This window comes from Schistocerca cancellata, chromosome 1, assembly GCF_023864275.1.
Source record: "Schistocerca cancellata isolate TAMUIC-IGC-003103 chromosome 1, iqSchCanc2.1, whole genome shotgun sequence".
NCBI lineage: Eukaryota > Metazoa > Arthropoda > Insecta > Orthoptera > Acrididae > Schistocerca > Schistocerca cancellata.
This window is the reverse complement of record NC_064626.1, coordinates 514,432,802-514,455,123: the sequence shown is the minus strand read 5'-3', so window position 1 is coordinate 514,455,123 and position 22,322 is coordinate 514,432,802. Positions and strand designations below refer to the sequence as shown.

Below are 22,322 nucleotides of genomic sequence, written 5' to 3'. Positions count from 1 at the left end.
AGCTCTTATTTGCCCCAGTACCGTATATATTCTAGGGCTGATGGGGAATCTTTCACGAAGATGAAGCTTCAGTTTTTTGTTGAACATTTAGAGGACAAGTTTAGGGAGGTGGAGGGCTTGCTCAAAATAAGATCTGGGTCAGTCTTGATAAAAACAGGATCCTCTGCCCAGTCACGGGAGTTACTCGCTTGTGACAAGCTGGAGGGATGTTTCTGTAACCATCACGCCCCGTAAGAGCTTAAATATGGTCCAGGACATCATATTTCAATGGGACCCTCTTTTACAGTCTGACGATGAGCTGTGCGCCAATTTAGAGCGACGAGGTATACATTTTGTTTGGCGTGTCCACCGAGGTCTGAGGGATAATCAGGTTGCCACTGGTGCCTTCATCTTGGCCTTCATCCTGTACGTTACCCGAGAAGGCAAGGTGATGGTCTGCCTCTCTGATGTATAGCCCTATATCCCTCCCCCAATGCGGTGCTTTAAATGCTGGAAGTTTGGCCATTTGCATTCCTGTTGTACTTCCAGTGTCACATGTCGAGATTGCAGACGCCCATCACATCCTCCTTGTGCCCCACCTCCAATCTGTGTCAACTGCAGATAGCACCATTCGCTCGTCTGACTGCTGGATTCTCCAGAAAGAAAGGAAAATCATGGAGTACAAGACCCTGGACAGACTGACTTACACTGAAGCTAAGAGGAAATTTGGACGCCCACATCCTGTACATACGACATTGTCTTATGCTACCCCCATCAGTTCCGCCAACCCCAGTCACCTCTCAGAGCCAGAAGACTACACCCGCCCCCTTGATGGTGGGGGGCACTTCCCTCCCTGTTGCTCCTACACCACCTTCTTCAGGAACAACAGCCTCCCCCCCCCCACAACCATCGGGGATATGTCACCACTTCTGCCCTGGAGAAGAGTAAGTCTTCTTTGGCTCCTCTCGCTAGGAAGGGGTCCGTTGGGTCACTCTCTTCCCAGGTTTCTGCTAGTGGGAAAGCTGACACACACCAGTGGCTGAAGAGCCCAAAAGCAGTTGGTCGTAGGGCTTCATGCTCATCCTCAGTCCCAGAGACTGTATCAGTGAAGTCCTCCCAGCCAAGGAAACCCATGAGCAGCAAGATAAATCCAAAAAGAAGATCCCCAAGACCAAGGGAATTGCAGTGGTACCCACACCACCACTACCTACAAACTCTGTGTCTGTGGATGAGGTGGAGATTCTGGCGTCCACTGAGGGCCTGGATCTCGCCAGACCCTCAGACACAATGGATATAGACTGTTCAGGCAATAAGTCGGTGGCAGCAGGTGACCCTCAAGCCTCATTGAATGTTCCATGCCTTCCCAGTCTCACAATGACGTTATCCTCCAGTGGAACTGCGGTGGTTTTTTCCACTGCCTGGCTGAGCTACAGCAACTGTTAAGCTTTAAACCTGCTTTCTGCATTGCCCTCCAGGAAACCTGGTTCTCAGCAATGCAGACCCCTGCCCTCTGCAACTATAAGGGATATTACAGGAACCATAGCGACTATAACGGAGTGTCAGGTGGAGTTTACGTTTTTGTCCTAAACTCAGTCTGTAGTGAAACTGAGCCCCTTCAAACCCCTCTTGAAGCTGTGGCTGTCAGAATAAGGACGACACAGGAAATAAGTGTCTGCAATGTACATCTTCCTCCAGATGGTACAGTACTCCTGAATGTATTAGCTGCACTGACTGATCAACTCTCTAAACCTTTCTCACTTTTGGGAGATTTTAACGCCCATTCAGTTCGACCTCTGCCTCTTAAATACTGGGGCCGTCACACATTTCATTGTGGCTCATGGTAGTTACTCGGCCTTAGATTCATCAATTTTCCGCCCAGGACTTCTCCCATCTATCCACTGGAGAGCACATGACGACCTGTGTGGTACTAACCACTTCCCCATCTTCCTGTTACTGCTACAGCGTCAGGCCCACGGACGCCTGCCCAAATGGGCTTTAAACAAGGCAGAGTGGGTAACTTTCACCTCTGCTGTCACCACTGAATCTCTCCCACACGGGAACATCGATGAGATGGTTGAGCAGGTGACTACAACAATCCTTTCTGCGGCAGAAAACGCGATCCCTCGCTCTTTAGGGTGCCCCCAGCACAAGGCAGTCCCTTGGTGGTTGCCAGAAGTCGCTGAAGCAATTAAAGGAGCGTCGGCGAGCTCTACAGCGGCATAAGTGGCACCCTTCCCTGGAGCACCTCACAGCCTTTAAATGGCTCCGTGCGTCTGCATCGGAGAACTACCCCCTAGCCTTTAGCACTCTCAAATGGTGGCGTGAAGGGAATGTCCTCTCTTTCATTACATGCAACAGTGAATCCTATAACGCCCAATTTACAGAGTGGAAGCTCCTCAGTGGTCGTGCACATTGGGCCAGATCGGATCCACAGTCAGATTATTAAACATCTCTCATCTGACTACAAGCGACGTCTCCTCGTCATCTTCAACCGGATCTGGTGCGATGGCGTCTTTCCACCGCAATGGCGGGAGAGCACCATCATTCCGGTGCTCAAACCCGGTAAAAACCCGCTTTATGTGGATAGCTATAGGCCCATCAGCCTCACCAACGTTCTTTGTAAGCTGCTGGAACATAAGGTGTGTCGACGGTTGGGTTGGGTCCTGGAGTCATGTGCCCTACTAGCTCCATGTCAGAGCGGCTTCTGCCAGGGTCGCTCTACCGCTGGTAACCTCGTGTCGAGTCTGCCATCCGCACAGCCTTTTCCAGACGCCAACACCTGGTTGCCGTCTTTTTTGATTTACGAAAAGCATATGACACGATCTGGCGACATCATATCCTTGCCACATTATACGAGTGGGGTCTCCGAGGCCCGCTCCTGATTTTTATCCACAATTTCTTGTCGCCTTGTATTCCTCGTGCTCAAGTTGGTGCCTTCCATAGTTCCTCCCATATCCAGGAGAATGGGGTCCCGCAGGGCTCTGTATTGAGATTATCTTTATTTTTAGTGGCCATTAATGGTCTAGCAGCAGCTGTACGGCTGTCCGTCTCACCTTCTCTGTATGCAGACGACTTCTGCATTTCGTACTGCTCCACCAGTACTGGTGTTGCTGAGCGGCGCCTACAGGGAGCCATCCACAAGGCGCAGTCATGGGCTCTAGTCCACGATTTCCAGTTTTCGGTCGCGAAGTCGTGTATTATGCACTTCTGTCGGCGTCGTACCGTTCATCCGGAATCAGAACTTTACCTTAATGACGATCCACTCATGGTAGTGGAGCCATATCGATTCTTAGGGCTGGTTTTCGACGCCCAATTGACTTGGCTTCCTCACCTTTATTAGATTGAGCGGAAGTGCTGGAAGCATCGCCTTGATTATAGGATTCTGGTTTATGGTTCGACGGCGCCCTCAGCGTTGCGTTTATTCGACCCAGTGCACCACTGTGGCGTTCGCCTAGCGACAGAAGCTTTTAGGACGAGTCCGGTGACCAGCGTCCTGGTGGACGCTGGTGTCCCTCCAGTGCAGGTTAGGCGTGCACAACTGCTGGCCAGTTACGTTGCACACGTTCGTTGTTCTCCTGCACATCCGAATTACTGTCTCCTCTTCCCATCAACGGCCCTTCATCTCCCGCATCGGCGGCCCAGGTCAGGGCTTCCAGTAGCAGTTCGTGTCCGATTCCTACTTTCTGAACTGGAGTTCTTGCATTTACCACCTCTACTTGAGGTCCATTCATGTTCACCTCTATGGTGTACACCTAAGCCGCGGCCTCACCTGGACGTTTCACATGGTCCTAAAGAGTTAACCCCGCAGCTCTCCGTTGCCACTTCCTCTCGATTCTTGACTTGTACCGAGGCCATGAAGTGGTTTACACCGACGGCTCGATGGCTGATGATCACGTCTGCTTCGCGTATGTCCATGGAGGACATATTGAACAGAATTCCTTGCCCAATGGGTGCAGTGTTTTCACAGCCGAGCTGGTGGCTATATCTCGTGCTCTTCAGCACACCCTTTCATGCCCTGGGGAGTCGTTTCTTCTGTGTACTGATTCCTTGAGGAGCCTACAAGCTATCGACTAGTGCTACCCTCGTCATCCCTTGGTAGCGACCTTCCAGGAGTCCATGTATGCCCTGGAATGGTCCAGTCGTTCAGTGGTGTTTGTCCGGACCCCAGGTCACGTCGGAATCGCAGGCAACGAACTTGCTGACAGGCTGTTTAAACAGGCTACGCGGAAACCGCTTACGGAGATTGGCTTCTCTGCAACTGACCTGCGTTCAGTACTACGCCGCAATGTTTTGCGGATATGGAAGACGGAATGGCACAACCTCAGTACACACAACAAACTGCGTGCCATTAAGGAGACTACTAATGTGTGGAATACCTCCACGCGGGCCTCTCGCAGGGACTCTGTGGTTCTCTGTCGGCTCTGCATTGGCCACGCTTGGGTGACACACGGCTGCCTCCTGCGCCGTAATGACCCACCTCAGTGTCGGTGCGGCGTCCGGCTGACAGTGGTCCATATCTTGGTGAGCTGTCCTTTGGATGCCTGCGACGGACTCTTCACTTACCGGACACGTCGTCATTAATTTTAGCTGACAACGCCTCATGGGCTAATTTAGCTTTGTACGTGACGGTGGGTTTTATCATTCTATATACGTTTTTGCGCATGTCTTTTGTCCCTTTATGTTCTCCACTCTAATGCTTTTAGTCTGGATTCTTGATGAGTCGTAGAGTGGTTTGCTTTTCCTTTTCATTCTCGTGGTCGGCCAGCCACGGTCATCTGCTCCCTTGTTTTTATCCTTTCTACCAGTTTCTTGTTTCTCTCTTTGGTTTTCTTTACCTGTTTTGTCCATAGTAGTGTTGGTTGTCTCCTGCCGTTCTTCTAGTTCTTCCATTCTCCTGTTATTATGCTGTACGTCTCCTTTCATTTCTTCTTTCCCTTGTGTTATTATTTTACCAGGGTCAAGGGAGCGATGACCTCGCAGTTTGGTCCCTTCCCCCCCACCCCTCCTTTAAACCAACTAACCAACCTATCTTGATTCCTCTGACGCTTGTTGTTGGCATATCGATGCGCAGGACTCTGAATTGCTGCAATCTTTTCCATTGAATTACAGAAAAATTGGACAGGCCTCGGAAGCGGACCCTGATCTGAAGATTTTGTTGCATTGCATTCGCAGATCTTGGCCTCTCTCATTGAACAGTATTCAGAAGACAGTAGTGCGCCGATACTTCGGTCGTCGGCATAACCTTTCAGTACAACAACATGTGCTCTTAGTACTATCTGACAGTGAACAATCGCGTGTGCCCATTCCCACAATGTTGAAAAAGGACATGTTACAACTGCTTCACCAAGGACATTCGGGAATTGTTCGCACTAAACAGTTAGCCAACTGCTACTGCACTGTACCCGGCAGGGTAAGGACGCCCCCATTGAACAGCTGACGTCAGTGTCGCGCATGCGTGGGAAACCAATTTGCTCCGCCACATACGTTCTCAGGTTGGCCTAAGACTCAATCCCCCTGGCAACGAGTGCACATAGACTTAGCAAGATCATTTTGGAACACTCGTTGCGTCATAGTGGTAGACTCTTCTGGCAAGTTCCCATTTGCGGTGCCTATGAATTCTACCATGTCACGTAGCACCATTCAAGTGCTGTCCTCCATTTTTTTTTAAGTTGGAGGATTGCCTGAAGTCATTGTTATGGACAACGGACCACAGTTGATGTCACATGAGTTTGAACAATTCTGTGAACAAAATGGTATTCGTCATCTAACAAGTGCTTCGTTTCGCCTGCAGTCAAACGGTGAAGCGGAACGCTTTGTTCGCACCTTCAAACAAATGGTCAGGCTTTGCACCTCCCTCATACGGGAACAGGCACTACAACTCATTTTCGCCTCTTATCGCTCTCATCCACTCGACGGAGAATCACTTGCGCAACTTCTGCACGGCCGCCGCCATTGGACGCTGCGTCATTTGCTCCACGCACTGCAGTATCCGGTGCCGCCGATGGTCCGCAAGTATCGCTTTGCACCGCGTGATCTTGTTCTTTACAGAGCTTTTGCCCGCCGTCAGAGCTAGGAGCGAGGCGAGATCCAGGAACGCATTGGGACATACCTGTATCTAATTGCAGCCCCGTCACCAGGATGAAATTCGAATTTGTTGTTTCCCTGTTGATTCTGCTGCTTTTCTTCCCCCAAGTTCATGGCTCCACGGAACCACGCGGCCATCGCAACCGCCTGCTGGTGCCGCCACGGCACCCCAGCACGAGATAATGGACGTCGCGCCCTCTCCTCCACCTCCGCCGCCGTCGCCGCTCTTCGACCCGATGGACCTGGACACGCCGTCGCCGTCCTCGCCCTCAAGACTGGACGTGTATCCTGGGCAGTGTTTTCGGGAGGACGTTCCTCTGCTCTCAAAAGCCAGATGGCGGGGAAAGGTCGGGAGTACGCCGTTCTCTACACTACGGCTCCCGGCTCATCTCTACGTCCAGCCTCCTACCTCCCCCACCACTGTCGTTCGCATCTCCAGTACACGACAACGATGCGATGTTTCGGGGAGGAGGAATGTGCTGGCGTACGCCTTCGCCAGCACACCGGTCGGCACTAGGAAACATAGCATAACAGGCGGTGAACTAAGCGCGCCTATGGCGAGAGAAGACCAAGACACGCCCCCAGGCTCCACGCCGATAACGTCCCCTAGGCAACGTGCATATACGCCGCCGCCGCCGACCGAGCTGTCTCAATCTCTCAATTCAGTACCTCAGTACGTCGCATCGGTGCTCAATGCATTCCACCTCAATACGTCGCACTGTGCAGTAGTCTTCCGTAGTGACAGTCGTTGCCTCGAAACTTTGCTAGCCGTGAGGGAATGTTAGCCATTGTATATACACTACTGGCCATTAAAATTGCTACACCAAGAAGAACTGCAGATGATAAACGGGTATTCATTGGACAAATATATTGTACTAGAACTGATATGTGATTACATTTTCACGCAATTTTTGGGTGGATAGAGCCTGAGAAATCAGTACCCAGAAGAACCACCTCTGGCCGTAATAACGACCCTGATACGCCTGGGCATTGAGTCAAACAGAGCTTGGATGGCGTGTACAGTGATGCAGCTTCAACACGATACCACAGTTCATCAAGAGTAGTGACTGGCATATTGTGATGGGACAGTTGCTCGGCCACCATTGACCAGACGTTTTCAATTGGCGAGAGATCTGGAGAATGATCTGGCCAGGGCAGCAGTCGAACACTTCCTGTATCCAGAAAGGCCCGTACAGGACCTGCAACAAGCGGTCGTGCATTATCCTGCTGAAATGTAAGGTTTCGCAGGGATCGAACGAAGGGTAGAGCCACGGGTCGTAACATCTGAAATGTAACGTCCACTGCTCAAAGTGCCGTCAGTGCGAACAAGAGGTGACCGAGACGTTTAACCAATGGCACCCCATACAATCACGCCGGGTGATATGCCAGTAGGGTGATGACGAATACATGCTTCCAATGTGCGTTCACCGCGATGTCGCCAAACATGGATGCGACCATCATGATGCTGTACACAGAACCTGGATTCATCCGAAAAAATGACGTTTTGCCATTGGTGCATCCAGGTTCGTCGTTGAGTACACCATCGCAGGCGCTCCTGTCTGTGATGCAGCGTCAAGGGTAACCGCAGCCATGGTCTCCGAGCTGATAGTCCATGCTGCTGCAAACGTCGTCGAACTGTTCGTGCAGATGGTTGTTGTTTTGCAAACGTCCCCATGTGTTGACTCAGGGATCGACACGTGGCTGCACGATCCGTTACAGCCATGCGGATAAGATGCTTGTCATCTCGACTGCTAGTGATACGAGGCCGTTGGGATCCAGCACGTCGTTCCTTATTACCCTCCTGAACCCACCGATTCCATATTCTGCGAACAGTCATTGGATCTCGACCAACACGAGCAGCAATGTCGCGATACGATAAACCGCAATCGCGATAGGCTACAATCCGACCTTTATCAAAGCCGGAAACGTGATGGTACGCATTTCTCCTCCTTACACGAGGCATCACAACAACGTTTCACCAGGCAACGCTGGTCAACTGCTGTTTGTGTATGAGAAATCGGTTGGAAACTTTCCTCATATCAGCACGTTGTAGGTGTCGCCACCGGCGGCAACCTTTTGTGAATGCTCTGAAAAGCTAATCATTTGGATATCGCAGCATCTTCTTCCTGTCGGTTAAATTTCGCGTCTGTAGCACGTCATCTTCGTGGTGTAGCAATTTTAATGGCCAGTAGTGTAGTTGTGATATGGACATGGACAATATTCAAGAATTAGTACATGTTATTTGATTGCTGTTATTTCTTTCCTGTCATAAAGTGTATTTTAACAACTTGTGCATTTTGCGTTGTAGTGAGTGGAAACCGGCCATATCCAGCCAGGAGCAACGAAACATTACAAGAGGGCACAGCCACAACACCGGCCGCAGAGTACTGCCTTTTATGATACGTCGTAGTTCGCTATACGGCCAAGGTGGTGCGTCGAATAGCCACCTTTTCGAGATGTCTAAGAAATACAAAGTTGCGAATGAAGTTTCCAATTAGAAAGTATAAAATAATGGCCTGTCCTATCCTCGCAGCATGGAGGTTGGGTCCCACATCCCATTGGATATTCAAGTGCGATTGAGTAGGGTGTCGTAAATTACGAGTTTCTATCCATTTATGTTCGCCCTATTACAGCGCCATCTGTGGCGTGACGAAGAAAATTCTTCAGACAAAATGTATGTTGGTTTTGGCGTAGAATCCCAATCTACAATAAAAACGGGGATAGCTATTGAAGATTTCAAAGTTGCTACATGCCACCCACGCGCAGGGAGTTTTCAACGTCTTCAGTAGAAATGAGCATTCCTGTATACTTTTATGTGGCATTTGAAAGAAACTCCGAAGAGAACTTCAACAACCTATAATGTAGTGGACTTGATCAAATAATATAAAGGTCTGGAGTTAACAGGAGGGGTTCCACAAACATCTGCCCTATTATACCAAATGCAAGCAAACACGTAACTCGTAAAGCCACTTATTCTTTTCCTCTGACAGAGCCACATCTATGTCTTTCATCTGAAAAAGTGCTACTTCCATGCTTCCCGAAGACTATATACAGCTATAGTGCAAGGGAAGTCTGGAATGAGCACTGGATAACGTAATGTAGGAGAGACAGATCCTAATTTGATGGAAGATGGATGAGGCTTCGTAAAAATAAATACTTAGAAGGCTTCTGGTTTTGACGGAGTAAATCTTCAGTATAGATTCATACTCCTAAAGATCACAATTTCACAATATTTAATATTGGGTGCTTAATTCATATGCATAGCTATCAACTTTGACATGATAGTGCGCCCTTTCTCACGTCATTGATTCTGTTTGAACTGCAGTATAGCTATTGCGAATCTTAAGCGTTGCTTAAATCAATCGTGAAGTCTCTCGACTATGGGCACGAGATGAAAGACGGCAGTCAGTCACCTTTCATGTCATTTTATAGTTTTATCAAGTTCTGCAGAGCGTCGTTCCTCATCCTGTGTTTCCTCACATTTTTACTATGCTATATTCTAATACGGTCAACCGAACTGATTCATTTTTATTTTCGTCTCTATTATGTTTAATATTCAGCGCACCACAAACCCTTAACCACCTTTCCTAAATATCGATAACTGCTAATCGCAAACGCGTGAATTTATGTGGAATTCCTTCGTTCGGCTTTTTACAGCTCCTTGGAACGGCCGTTGAATTTTATTTTTCGAAGCTGGATCGAGGTGCAAGTCTGATGCGGCATTTATCTTTCCGGGCTTTCATAGCGCACGGTCTTGCGACTGATTCCCTCAGACCCACGCGCAAGACAAGCATTTGCTCTAATTTTAGGCGTTGAACCTATGGAAAATTTTGAGAAAAGGAACCAGGTGTTGTTTCTCCTACCTTGTGATTGGAGGAAACGCCAGGTACCTCTGAAAAATTGGTCTTGTCGAATGGTCAGTTCGCTCCCTCCAAGTTTTTCTGTCTTTGTGCACGGAAGCGAGGCAGATGAGATTGTGTGAACGGTTAGTAAGTCGCTGTGCTGGTGTCCGACGAGCATGACGTGCCGACTCTATACGCATTTGGAAGGTGATTACAGTGGGAAGTTTTGGCGCTTTAGAAATTTTCTGTTAATTTTAGTCATTTGTCACAAGCATTACGTAGTTCTCGCAAGTGAAAACTTTGCTATCGCTTAGTTAGATTCAGATGGGACCGATTTTGTTCTTTATCCGGTCACTATTTACCTAATGCATCGTGACTCCGATTAAGTTTCGTGCTTCTTTTCGCTGCGATTCATGAGAAAGTTTTGACGAATTAGTGTGTACTACAAAATCATGAATTTTGCCTTCGGTTATTCTGTGAATGTTTCAATCTTCGTGACTGAGCACACAGGGTCCAAGATGCTTTCGTTAGTCAGTTTTCTGAAGTTGAGGTAACCGCTCCAGTCTGTGAATAAATAGTTTGGAATCAACTTTTCCCAATATTCATACCAGCAAGTCGTTAACCTCATTGGCATTCAGCAGAAGATGGAGATGATAAGAACCGTTGCAGTCAATAGCAAGCTCGCAGCTACGGAAGAGTCCACGCTGTATGTCAAAAGTTGTCGCACTGAAACACCAGCTACCAATAATTACATGTATTAAATATTTTGTAAACAGTGGGTGGCTTTTAGAGGCACCTGGTCACGTTAAGGATGTGAAAGGGGATATAACACAATTAATAACAGGGGAGAGACGAAATGATATCGTGAGTGATTTACGCAGAATGTATCTCGGATGGACTGCCATAAGAAAATAAATAATCGCTAGTAATGGGCTTACATTATACATTGTAGAACTGAGATTACAACACTTACAACACTGTGTGTGTGTGTGTGTGTGTGTGTGTGTGTGTGTGTGTGTGTGTGTGTGTGTGTGTAAGAGCTAGAAATCACAGTGACTGATATTTGATAATACGAGGGCGTGCTGAAAAGTAAATTCTTCGAATTTGTTATGTGACAACTAGTAAAGCTTTTTAAATAAAATTTTTTTATTAACATTCTACATCTTTATTCTTCATGTCTACATCTTTATTTCTCAACATAGTCACCCAGGCGATGAACATGCACTAACTACATGATGAACAGTATCCGGACACCCCCAAAAACATACGTTTTCGTATTAGGCGCATTTTACTGCCACCTATTGCCAGATACTCCATATCAGCGACCTCAGAAGTCATTAGACATCGTGAGAGAGCAGAATGTGTCGCTCCGCGGAACTCACGGACTTCGAACGTAATCAGATGATTAGGTTCACTTGTGTCATACGTCTGTACTCGAGATTTCCAAACACCTAAACATCCCTAGGTTCACTGCTTCCGATGTGATAGTGAAGTGGAAACGTGAAGGGACACGTAGAGGACAAAAGCGTACAGGACGACCTCGTCTGTTGAGTGACAGAGACCGCCGACAATTGAAGAGGGTCGTAATGTGTAATAGGCAGACATCTATCCAGACCATCACATGTTGTTGTTGTGGCCTTCAGTCCTGAGACTGGTTTGATGCAGCTCTCCATGCTACTCTATCCTGTGCAAGCTTCTTCATCTCCCAGTATCTACTGCAACCTACATCCTTCTGAATCTGCTTAGTGTATTCATCTCTTGGTCTCCCTCTACGATTTTTACCCTCCACACTGCCCTCCAATGCTAAATTTGTGATCCCTTGATGCCTCAAAACATGTCCTACCAACCGATCTCTTCTTCTAGTCAAGTTGTGCCACAAACTTCTCTTCTCCCCAATCCTATTCAATACCTCCTCATTAGTTACGTGATCTACCCACCTTATCTTCAGCATTCTTCTGTAGCACCACATTTCAAAAGCTTCTATTCTCTTCTTGTCCAAACTAGTTATCGTCCATGTTTCACTTCCATACATGGCTACACTCCATACAAATACTTTCAGAAACGACTTCCTGACACTTAAATCTATACTCGATGTTAACAAATTCCTCTTCTTGAGAAACGCTTTCCTTGCAATTGCCAGTCTACATTTTATATCCTCTCTACTTCGACCATCATCGGTTATTTTACTCCCTAAATAGCAAAACTCCTTTACTACTTTAAGTGTCTCATTTCCTAATCTAATTCCCTCAGCATCACCCGACTTATTTTGACTACATTCCATTATCCTCGTTTTGCTTTTGTTGATGTTCATCTTATATCCTCCTTTCAAGACACTGTCCATTCCGTTCAACTGCTGTTCCAAGTCCTTTGCTGTCTCTGACAGAATTACAATGTCATCGGCGAACCTCAAAGTTTTTACTTCTTCTCCATGAATTTTAATACCTACTCCGAATTTTTCTTTTGTTTCCTTTACTGCTTGCTCAATATACAGATTGAATAACATCGGGGAGAGCCTACAACCCTGTCTTACTCCTTTACCAACCACTGCTTCCCTTTCATGCCCCTCGACTCTTATAACTGCCATCTGGTTTCTGTACAAACTGTAAATAGCCTTTCGCTCCCTGTATTTTACACCTGCCACCTTCAGAATTTGAAAGAGAGTATTCTAGTTAACATTGTCAAAAGCTTTCTCTAAGTCTACAAATGCTAGAAACGTAGGTTTGCCTTTTCTTAATCTTTCTTCTAAGATAAGTCGTAAGGTCAGTATTGCCTCACGTGTTCCAACATTTCTACGGAATCCAAACTGATCTTCCCCGAGGTCGGCTTCTACCAGTTTTTCCATTCGTCTGTAAAGAATTCGCGTTAGTATTTTGCAGCTGTGACTTATTAAACTGATAGTTCGGTAATTTTCACATCTGTCAACACCTGCTTTCTTTGGGATTGGAATTATTATATTCTTCTTGAAGTCTGAGGGTATTTCGCCTGTCTCATACATCGTGCTCACCAGATGGTAGAGTTTTGTCATGACTGCCTCTCCCGAGGCCATCAGTAGTTCAAATGGAATGTTGTCTACTCCCGGGGCCTTGTTTCGACTCAGGTCTTTCAGTGCTCTGTCAAACTCTTCACGCAGTATCTTATCTCCCATTTCGTCTTCATCTACATCCTCTTCCATTTCCATAATATTGTCCTCAAGTACATCGCCCTTGTATAAACCCTCTATATACTCCTTCCACCTTTCTGCCTTCCCTTCTTTACTTAGAACTGGGTTGCCATCTGAGCTCTTGATATTCATACAAGTGGTTCTCTTCTCTCCAAAGGTCTCTTTAATTTTCCTGTAGGCAGTATCTATCTTACCCCTAGTGAGACAAGCCTCTACATCCTTACATTTGTCCCCTAGCCATCCCTGCTTAGCCATTTTGCACTTCCTGTCGATATCATTTTTGAGACGTCTGTATTCCTTTTTGCCTGCTTCATTTACTGCATTTTTATATTTTCTCCTTTCATCAATTAAATTCAATATTTCTTCTGTTACCCAAGGATTTCTATTAGCCCTCGTCTTTTTACCTACTTGATCCTCTGCTGCCTTCACTACTTCATCCCTCAGAGCTACCCATTCCTCTTCTACTGTACTTATTTCCCCCATTCCTGTCAATTGTTCCCTTATGCTCTCCCTGAAACTCTGTACAACCTCTGGTTCTTTCAGTTTATCCAGGTCCCATCTCCTTAAATTCCCACCTTTTTGCAGTTTCTTCAGTTTCAATCTGCAGTTCATAACCAATAGATTGTGGTCAGAATCCACATCTGCCCCAGGAAATGTCTTACAATTTAAAACCTGGTTCCTAAATCTCTGTCTTACCATTATATAATCTATCTGATACCTACTAGTATCTCCAGGATCCTTCCAGGTATACAACCTTCTTTTATGATTCTTGAACCAAGTGTTGGCTATGATTAAGTTATGCTCTGTGCAAAATTCTACAAGGCGGCTTCCTCTTTCATTCCTTCCCCCCAATCCATATTGACCTACTATGTTTCCTTCTCTCCCTTTTCCTACTGACGATTTCCAGTCACCCATGACTATTAAATTTTCGTCTCCTTTCACTACCTTAATAATTTCTTTTATCTCGTCATACATTTCATCTATTTCTTCATCATCTGCAGAGGTAGTTGGCATATAAACTTGTACTACTGTAGTAGGCATGGGCTTTGTGTCTATCTTGGCCACAATAATGCGTTCACTATGCTGTTTGTAGTAGCTAACCTGCACTCCTATTTTTTTATTCATTATTAAACCTACTCCTGCATTACCCCTATTTGATTTTGTATTTATAACCCTGTAATCACCTGACCAAAAGTCTTGTTCCTCCTGCCACCGAACTTCACTAATTCCCACTATATCTAACTTCAACCTATCCATTTCCCTTTTTAAATTTTCTAACCTACCTGCCCGATTAAGGGATCTGACATTCCACGCACCGATCCGTAGGACGCCAGTTTTCTTTCTCCTGATAACGACGTCCTCCTGAGTAGTCCCCGCCCGGAGATCCGAATGGGGGACTATTTTACCTCCGGAATATTTTACCCAAGAGGACGCCATCATCATTTAATCATACAGTAGAGCTGCATGTCCTCGGGAAAAATTACGGCTGTAGTTTCCCCTTGCTTTCAGCCGTTCGCAGTACCAGCACAGCAAGGCCGTTTTGGTTAATGTTACAAGGCCAGATCAGTCAATCATCCAGACTGTTGCCCTTGCAACTACTGAAAAGGCTGCTGCCCCTCTTCAGGAACCACACATAGGAATTCCAAACTACATCAGGATCCACTGCAAGTACTATGACAGTTAGGCGAGAGGTGAGAAAACTTGGCTTTCATTGTCGAGCGCTTCAGTCTGGAACCGCGCGTTCGCTACGGTCGCAGGTTCGAATCCTGCCTCGGGCATGGATGTGTGTGATGTCCTAAGGTTAGTTAGGTTTAAGTAGTTCTAAGTCCTAGGGGACTGATGACCTCAGATGTTAAGACCCATAGTGCTCAGAGCCATTTGAACCATTTTTGAACCATGGGCTAGCGGCTGCTCATAAGCCACACATCACGCCGGTAAACGCTAAACGACGTCTCGCTTTGTGTAAGGAGCGCAAACATTGGACGATTGAACAGTGGAAAAACGTTTGTGGAGTGACGAATCACGGTACAGAATGAGACGATCCGATGGCAGGATGTGGGTATGGCGAATGCCCGGTGAACGTCATCTGCCAGCGTGTGTAATGCCAACAGTAAAATTTTGAGGCGGTCTTGGTGTTATGGTCTGGTCGCGTTTTTCATGGAGGGGGCTTGAACCGCTTGTTGTTTTGCGTGGCTCTATCACAGCACAGGCCTACATTCATGTTTTAATCCTTCTTGCTTCCCACTGATGAAGAGCATTTGCGGGATAGCGATTCCATCTTTCAACACCTGTTCATAATGCATGGCCTGGGGCACAGTGGTTAAACGACAGTAACGTCCATGTAATGGACTGCCCTGAGCAGAACCCTGAACTGAATCCTGTAGAACACCTTTGGGATGTTTTGGAACGCCGACTTCGTGCCAGGCCTGACCGACCGACATCGATACCTCCCCTCAGTGCAGCACTCTGCGGAGAATGAGCTGCCATTTCCCAAGAAATCTTCCAGCACCTGATTGAACGTATGCCTGCGAGAGTGGAATCTGTCATCAACGCTAAGGGTGGGCCAACATCATATTGAATTTCAGCATTACCGGTAGAGGGCGCCAGGAATTTGTCAACGACAGGCCAGTTTGTTGATACGCTCACGACAGAACGTTTGTTGACGGAGCCACAACCTGACCTGTACTTGCACTGCTTCATCGCTATCTAAGTGAGGTCCACGATGGTGTTCTTTCAGTTTTGGAAAAAGATGAAAGTCGGATAGGGCCAAGTCAGGACTGTGTGGAGGATCACAGATGACAGTGAACGCAAGGCGTCGGATGGTTGCAGACGTCGCAGCGCTCGTGTGTGGGCTGGCATTATCATGCTGAGAGGGTGCTCCATGTGTGGACGGACTCTTGGAATTCGTGCTTTCAGTTTTCTGAGGGTCTCACAGTGTACCGACATAGTTCTACAATTTGGAGACCTCTAGCGGCAGAGGGTTGCAACTTGCGCCAGCGGAGCGGCGAAGTCGACCGAGTAATGTGAATGACATGCAATACGTCAACCGATCTTGAGAATAGAACAAAAAATTTGGTGGCATTAAATTTCAGTACGTTCTCGTAAATTCGAAAAGTTTCATGAAACTCAATATTTTTCCCGTCATTAATAGTGTATCCCCATAATAGTGATCTTAACTGTTTTGTTATTGGATATGGGATATTGTTATTGTTAGAAGGGACTACGATCATCCGTTGTGCGTTTTTCTACTAATTTAACAGTACAACTGCCGAAAATTAATTGAACTGTGATAACAGTTGACTAGGAGAGAGCTTACAGCCATTAAATCCAACATATGATCAAAATGTGTGTGTGTGTGTTCCACATCTCCTTCTAAACAACTCGACCGATTTCAACTAAAGTTGGTACACATATCCCTTACTGTCAGGCAACAATCGCTGTGGGGGTGAGCACCACCTACTTTCCATAATTCAAGAGCTATTACATCTTAAACGATGAGGTCATGAAAAACTCTGGCACTTTGCATTGCCGTTTAAATGTATAACTTCTGTGTTACGACCTGTATTCGCAATAAATTGCGCAGGCAGTATCCACTTGTGACGTTAAATACATCTACAAAGGTATATCACCATACCACATGTAGTTCAAGACATATGACTCAATAGACAATGTGATGTGCGAAAAACTGCCGCATTGTGCATGACGTCTAAATTTATTACTCCTTTGCTACTAATTATATTCGCAACACATTTTGCAGACAGTATCTACATATGCCGCTGAATGCACCTACGCAAATATGTCATTGTACGACACTTAGTTCAAGAGATATGAAGTCATAAACACTGAGGGACGTGAAAAAAAGCCGCTTCAAGCATGAAGTTTTAATAGATTTGGTCTTTGCTACTAAGGCACTCCTAGAATCGTCTGCCCCCTTAGTTGAGTTGTCAGCACTGAGTTCCATGCAGTGGGCCCAGGTTCAATTCCCGGCCGGGTCGGAGGTTTCTCGGCTCGAGGACTGGGTGTTGTTCTTATCTTCATTTCATCATCATCTTCGACACGCAAGTCGCCCAACGTGATGATGATGATGTTTGGTTTGTGGAGCGCTCAACTGCGCGGTCATCACTATCCACGCAAAGTCCCAATTCTCACATAGTCCACTTTTTACACAATCCAATCTAGCCACTGTCACGAATGATTATGATGATGAAATAATGAGGACAACACAAACACCCAGTCCCCGGGAAGAGAAAATCCCCAACCCGGTCGGGAATCGAACCCGGGACCACGTGATTCAAAATGGTTCGAATGGCTCTGAGCACTATGGGACTTAACATCTTAGGTCATCAGTCCCCTAGAACTTAGAACTACTTAAACCTAACTAACCTAAGGACATCATACACATCCATGCCCGAGGCAGGATTCGAACCTGCGACCGTAGCAGGACTGAGTGCCTAGAACCGCGACACCACCGCGGCCGGCCCGCGTGATTCGCCCAGTGTGTTGTCAACGGGGAAGACTCTCAACTCCACTCGGAGACTGGGTGTTGTGTTGCCCTTACGTTCATATCGTCTTAAATGACATTCCACTGTTGACAAGGGTGTGTGGGCACGTCCCGAAAGTCAATTAAAAAAAAATGCGAAGCGCAAATGGCAGTAGACGAAAACGATTGACGTCTGTAGAGCCGTGAGGAGCCATTGCCGTACAGATGTTTACAGAATCGCGTTCTTATTCTGGATACTGTACTTACACATTTGTCCATTGTGTGTATAATTTTGTGCGACTGTTTGATAATTTCAAAGGTATTTTCAAAATATATGGGAATGAAATTTTTTCTATATTTCACTACAAACACAGGAAATTTTATGTTCTCATTTGTAATAGAAAATTGGCAATACCCAGGCAATGATGGGTTTGTCAGCAAGTCTCTCGTAAATCGGATATAGAGAAAATGACCTCTACTGCAGAAAGAGAAATAAATTTAGGGATGACGGGTGAAATTATCTAATATTACTATACGTCATTACAGGAGGAAATAGTAGGTTATGTTTCGTACTTGCGTGTTTCTTGTAAAGCCGTACCCTACGAAGCTCTCGTCAAACAGGGGCAGCTCTCCGCTGGCTGCCACATATACCGGCTCAAAGGCCCATCCGTACTTGACGTTGTAGGCCACGGACAACTGCGTCGAAGAGGCGTTAGCGTGCTGCAGCCAGCGAGTCGGATCCAGGGACTTCTGGTTGTCCTTGAAGATTTCCCAGTGGAAAGGACGGGCCAGCCTGTCCTCCACCAGCTGTTGCAGCTCCCACTTGTCCTTTGGTGGGCCAGCCAGTCTCGCGTCCAGCTCAAACACCGGCAAGATGTACGCACACCTGCAACGCAGACGAATAACACTGTACTTGTCGTAGACCTGCAGCGGTTGGACAAAAGTATGGAAACATCCAAGAAATGCCTGCCTAAACATAGCTGGTGACGCTATCCGAGCCTGCAGGTTGCGCTGCTGTGTTTGACCACAAACTGTACCTCTCGCAAGTGTTGGTCATGCTCAGTACAGTGTTCTGTGTAGTTGTGAGTGCATTACGTCGGAATTAAGTGTAATCGAACACAGGCAGTTTGTTGGTGCTTCCAAAATCAAGGTAACAGGTGTGTTTGGTGTTTCAACAGGCACCATATCAAAGATTTGTATCGCATATAGGGAAAGCGGAAAAACATCATCCGCCAAGTCACAACACCGATAAAATTGTGTCAAGAATGATCGTGACCATCAGTCATTGAAAAGTATTATGACGAAAAATAAGAGAACGACAAGTGCAAAAGTCACTGCGGAATTCAATATCACACTCGCGACCGCTGTCAGCATCAAAACATCAAAACAACAGGAAAAGAGCTCCATAAGCTAGGAATTGCAGGGCGAGCTGCAATTCCAGAACCACTCATCAGTGATGCAAATGTCCGTAGCAGGAAAACGTGGTAACGAAACCATAAAACATGGGCTGTGGAGCAATGGAAGAAAGTCATTTGGTCGAATGAATCTTGTTTTACACAGTTTCAAAATTTTTGCTGGGCTTACGTCCCAAGAGTGAAACATGGCGAGGGTTTGGTGATTATTTGTGCAGCCGTGTCGTGGTATTCCATGGGCACTATTATCATTCTGCAAGATTACGTTACTGTCAAGGACTATGTGACCATTTTGACTGATCAGGTGCATCATATGGTACAGTGTTCCTATGGGAAGTTGCATTTCAAGCCGATAGGGCCCCTGTTCAAACATCTCTCATCGTCCAGGACTGATTCTGTGAACATGAGAATGAATTGTCGTATCTCTTTTGGCCACCACAGTCATTATCTCTCAATATCACTGAGCCTCGGTGGCCAACTTTGGAGAGAAGGCTACGTGATCGCTATCCATCACAATCGTCGTTGTAATAAGACAATAATACGAAACAGGGACTATTGTTGAGTAGACATCGCATTTCATCACATAGGCTGGAGGTCGGCGCAGAAACTAAAATAGAGAGACAATTTTACAGCGTTATAAGATTTTTTCAAGTGTTTGTACAGTCCAAGGGATGAATCATAAATAGCCTAGAGGTAGTGAATCACTAAACTAATGACATTACAAAAGTAATGCCAGATGAAGTGTATAAAGGCCTACGAGGTATCAAGAAAGAAGAGGCGCCTGGAATGATAGTGTTTCAATCAAAATATTGAAAGATAAAAGACAAATTAATACAAACAGAAGTTGTTGTTGTTGTTGTGGTCTTCAGTCCTGAGACTGGTTTGATGCAGCTCTCCATGCTACTCTATCCTGTGCTAGCTTCTTCATCTCCCAGTACCTACTGCAACCTACATCCTTCTGAATCTGCTTAGTGTATTCATCTCTTGGTCTCCCCCTACGATTTTTACCCTCCACGCTGCCCTCCAATACTAAATTGGTGATCCCTTGATGCCTCAGAACATGTCCTACCAACTGATCCCTTCTTCTGGTCAAGTTGTGCCACAAACTTCTCTTCTCCCCAATCCTATTCAATACTTCCTCATTAGTTACGTGATCTACCCATCTAATCTTCAGCATTCTTCTGTAGCACCACATTTCAAAAGCTTCTATTCTCTTCTTGTCCAAACTATTTACCGTCCAAGTTTCACTTCCATACATGGCTACACTCCATACAAATACTTTCAGAAATGACTTCCTGACACTTAAATCAATACTCGATGTTAACAAATTTCTCTTCTTCAGAAACGCTTTCCTTGCCATTGCCAGTCTACATTTTATATCCTCTCTACTTCGACCATCATCAGTTATTTTGCTCCCCAAATAGCAAAACTCCTTTACTACTTTAAGTGTCTCATTTTCTAATCTAATTCCCTCAGCATCACCCGACTTAATTCGACTACATTCCATTATCCTCGTTTTGCTTTTGTTGATATTCATCTTATATCCTCCCTTCAAGACACCATCCATTCCGTTCAACTGCTCTTCCAAGTCCTTTGCTGTCTCTGACAGAATTACAATGTCATCGGCGAACCTCCAAGTTTTTACTTCTTCTCCATGGGTTTTAATACCTACTCCAAATTTTTCTTTTGTTTCCTTTACTGCTTGCTCAATATACAGATTGAATAACATCGGGGAGAGGCTACAACCCTGTCTTACTCCCTTCCCAACCACTGCTTCCCTTTCATGTCCCTCGACTCTTATAACTGCCATCTGGTTTCTGTACAAATTGTATATAGCCTTTCGCTCCCTGTATTTTACCCCTGCCACCTTTAGAATTTGAAAGAGAGCATGCCAGTCAACATTGTCAAAAGCTTTCTCTAAGTCTACAAATGCTAGAAACGTAGGTTTGCCTTTCCTTAATCTTTCTTCTAAGATAAGTCGTAAGGTCAGTATTGCCTCACGTGTTCCAGTATTTCTACGGAATCCAAACTGATCTTTCCCGAGGTCGGCTTCTACTAGTTTTTCCATTCGGCTGTAAAGAATTCGTGTTAGTACTTTGCAGCTGTGGCTTATTAAGCTGATTGTTCGGCAATTTTCACATCTGTCAACACCTGCTTTCTTTGGGATTTGAATTATTATATTCTTCTTGAAGTCTGAGGGTATTTCGCCTGTTTCATACATCTTGCTCACCAGATGGTAGTGTTTTGTCAGGACTGGCTCTCCCAAGGCCGTCAGTAGTTCCAATGGAATGTTGTCTACTCCGGGGGCCTTGTTTCGACTCAGGTCTTTCAGTGCTCTGTCAAACTCTTCACGCAGTATCGTATCTCCCATTTCATCTTCATCTACATCCTCTTCCATTTCCATAATATTGTCCTCAAGTGCATCGCCCTTGTATAGACCCTCTATATACTCCTTCCACCTTTCTGCTTTCCCTTCTTTGCTTAGAACTGGGTTTCCATCTGAGCTCTTGATGTTCATACAAGTGGTTCTCTTATCTCCAAAGGTCTCTTTAATTTTCCTGTAGGCAGTATCTATCTTACCCCTAATGAGATAAGCCTCTACATCCTTACATTTGTCCTCTAGCCATCCCTGCTTAGCCATTTTGCACTTCCTGTCGATCTCATTTTTGAGACATTTGTATTCTTTTTTGCCTGCTTCATTTACTGCATTTTTATATTTTCTCCTTTCATCAATTAAATTCAATATTTCTTCTGTTACCCAAGGATTTCTACTAGCCCTCGTCTTTTTACCTACTTGATCCTCTGCTGCCTTCACTACTTCATCCCTCAAAGCTACCCATTCTTCTTCTACTGTATTTCTTTCCCCCATTCCTGTCAATTGTTCCCTTATGCTCTCCCTGAAACTCTGTACAACCTCTGGTTCTTTCAGTTTATCCAGGTCCCATCTCCTTAAATTCCCACCTTTTTGCAGTTTCTTCAGCTTTAATCTACAGGTCATAACCAATAGATTGTGGTCAGAGTACACATCTGCCCCTGGAAATGTCTTACAATTTAAAACCTGGTTCCTAAATCTCTGTCTTACCATTATATAATTTATCTGATACCTTTTAGTATCTCCAGGGTTCTTCCATGTATACAGCCTTCTATCATGATTCTTAAACCAAGTGTTAGCTATGATTAAGTTGTGCTCTGTGCATCTTTCATTTCTTAGCCCCAATCCATATTCACCTACTACGTTTCCTTCTCTCCCTTTTCCTACACTCGAATTCCAGTCACCCATGACTATTAAATTTTCGTCTCCCTTCACTATCTGAATAATTTCTTTTATTTCATCATACATTTCTTCAATTTCTTCGTCATCTGCA

At 45.7% G+C, this 22,322-nt stretch overlaps 1 protein-coding gene across 1 annotated transcript in view; it reads right to left on the bottom strand.

Moving 5' to 3' along the window:
* The window catches only part of LOC126187486 (beta-1,4-glucuronyltransferase 1-like), a 137,727-nt gene that overhangs the window by 29,636 nt on the left and 85,769 nt on the right, over positions 1 to 22,322 (bottom strand). The window contains exon 4 of the mRNA XM_049928637.1: positions 18,119 to 18,431. Coding sequence (XP_049784594.1) covers positions 18,119 to 18,431 — 313 coding nt within the window. The remainder of the gene's footprint in view (positions 1 to 18,118; positions 18,432 to 22,322) is intronic.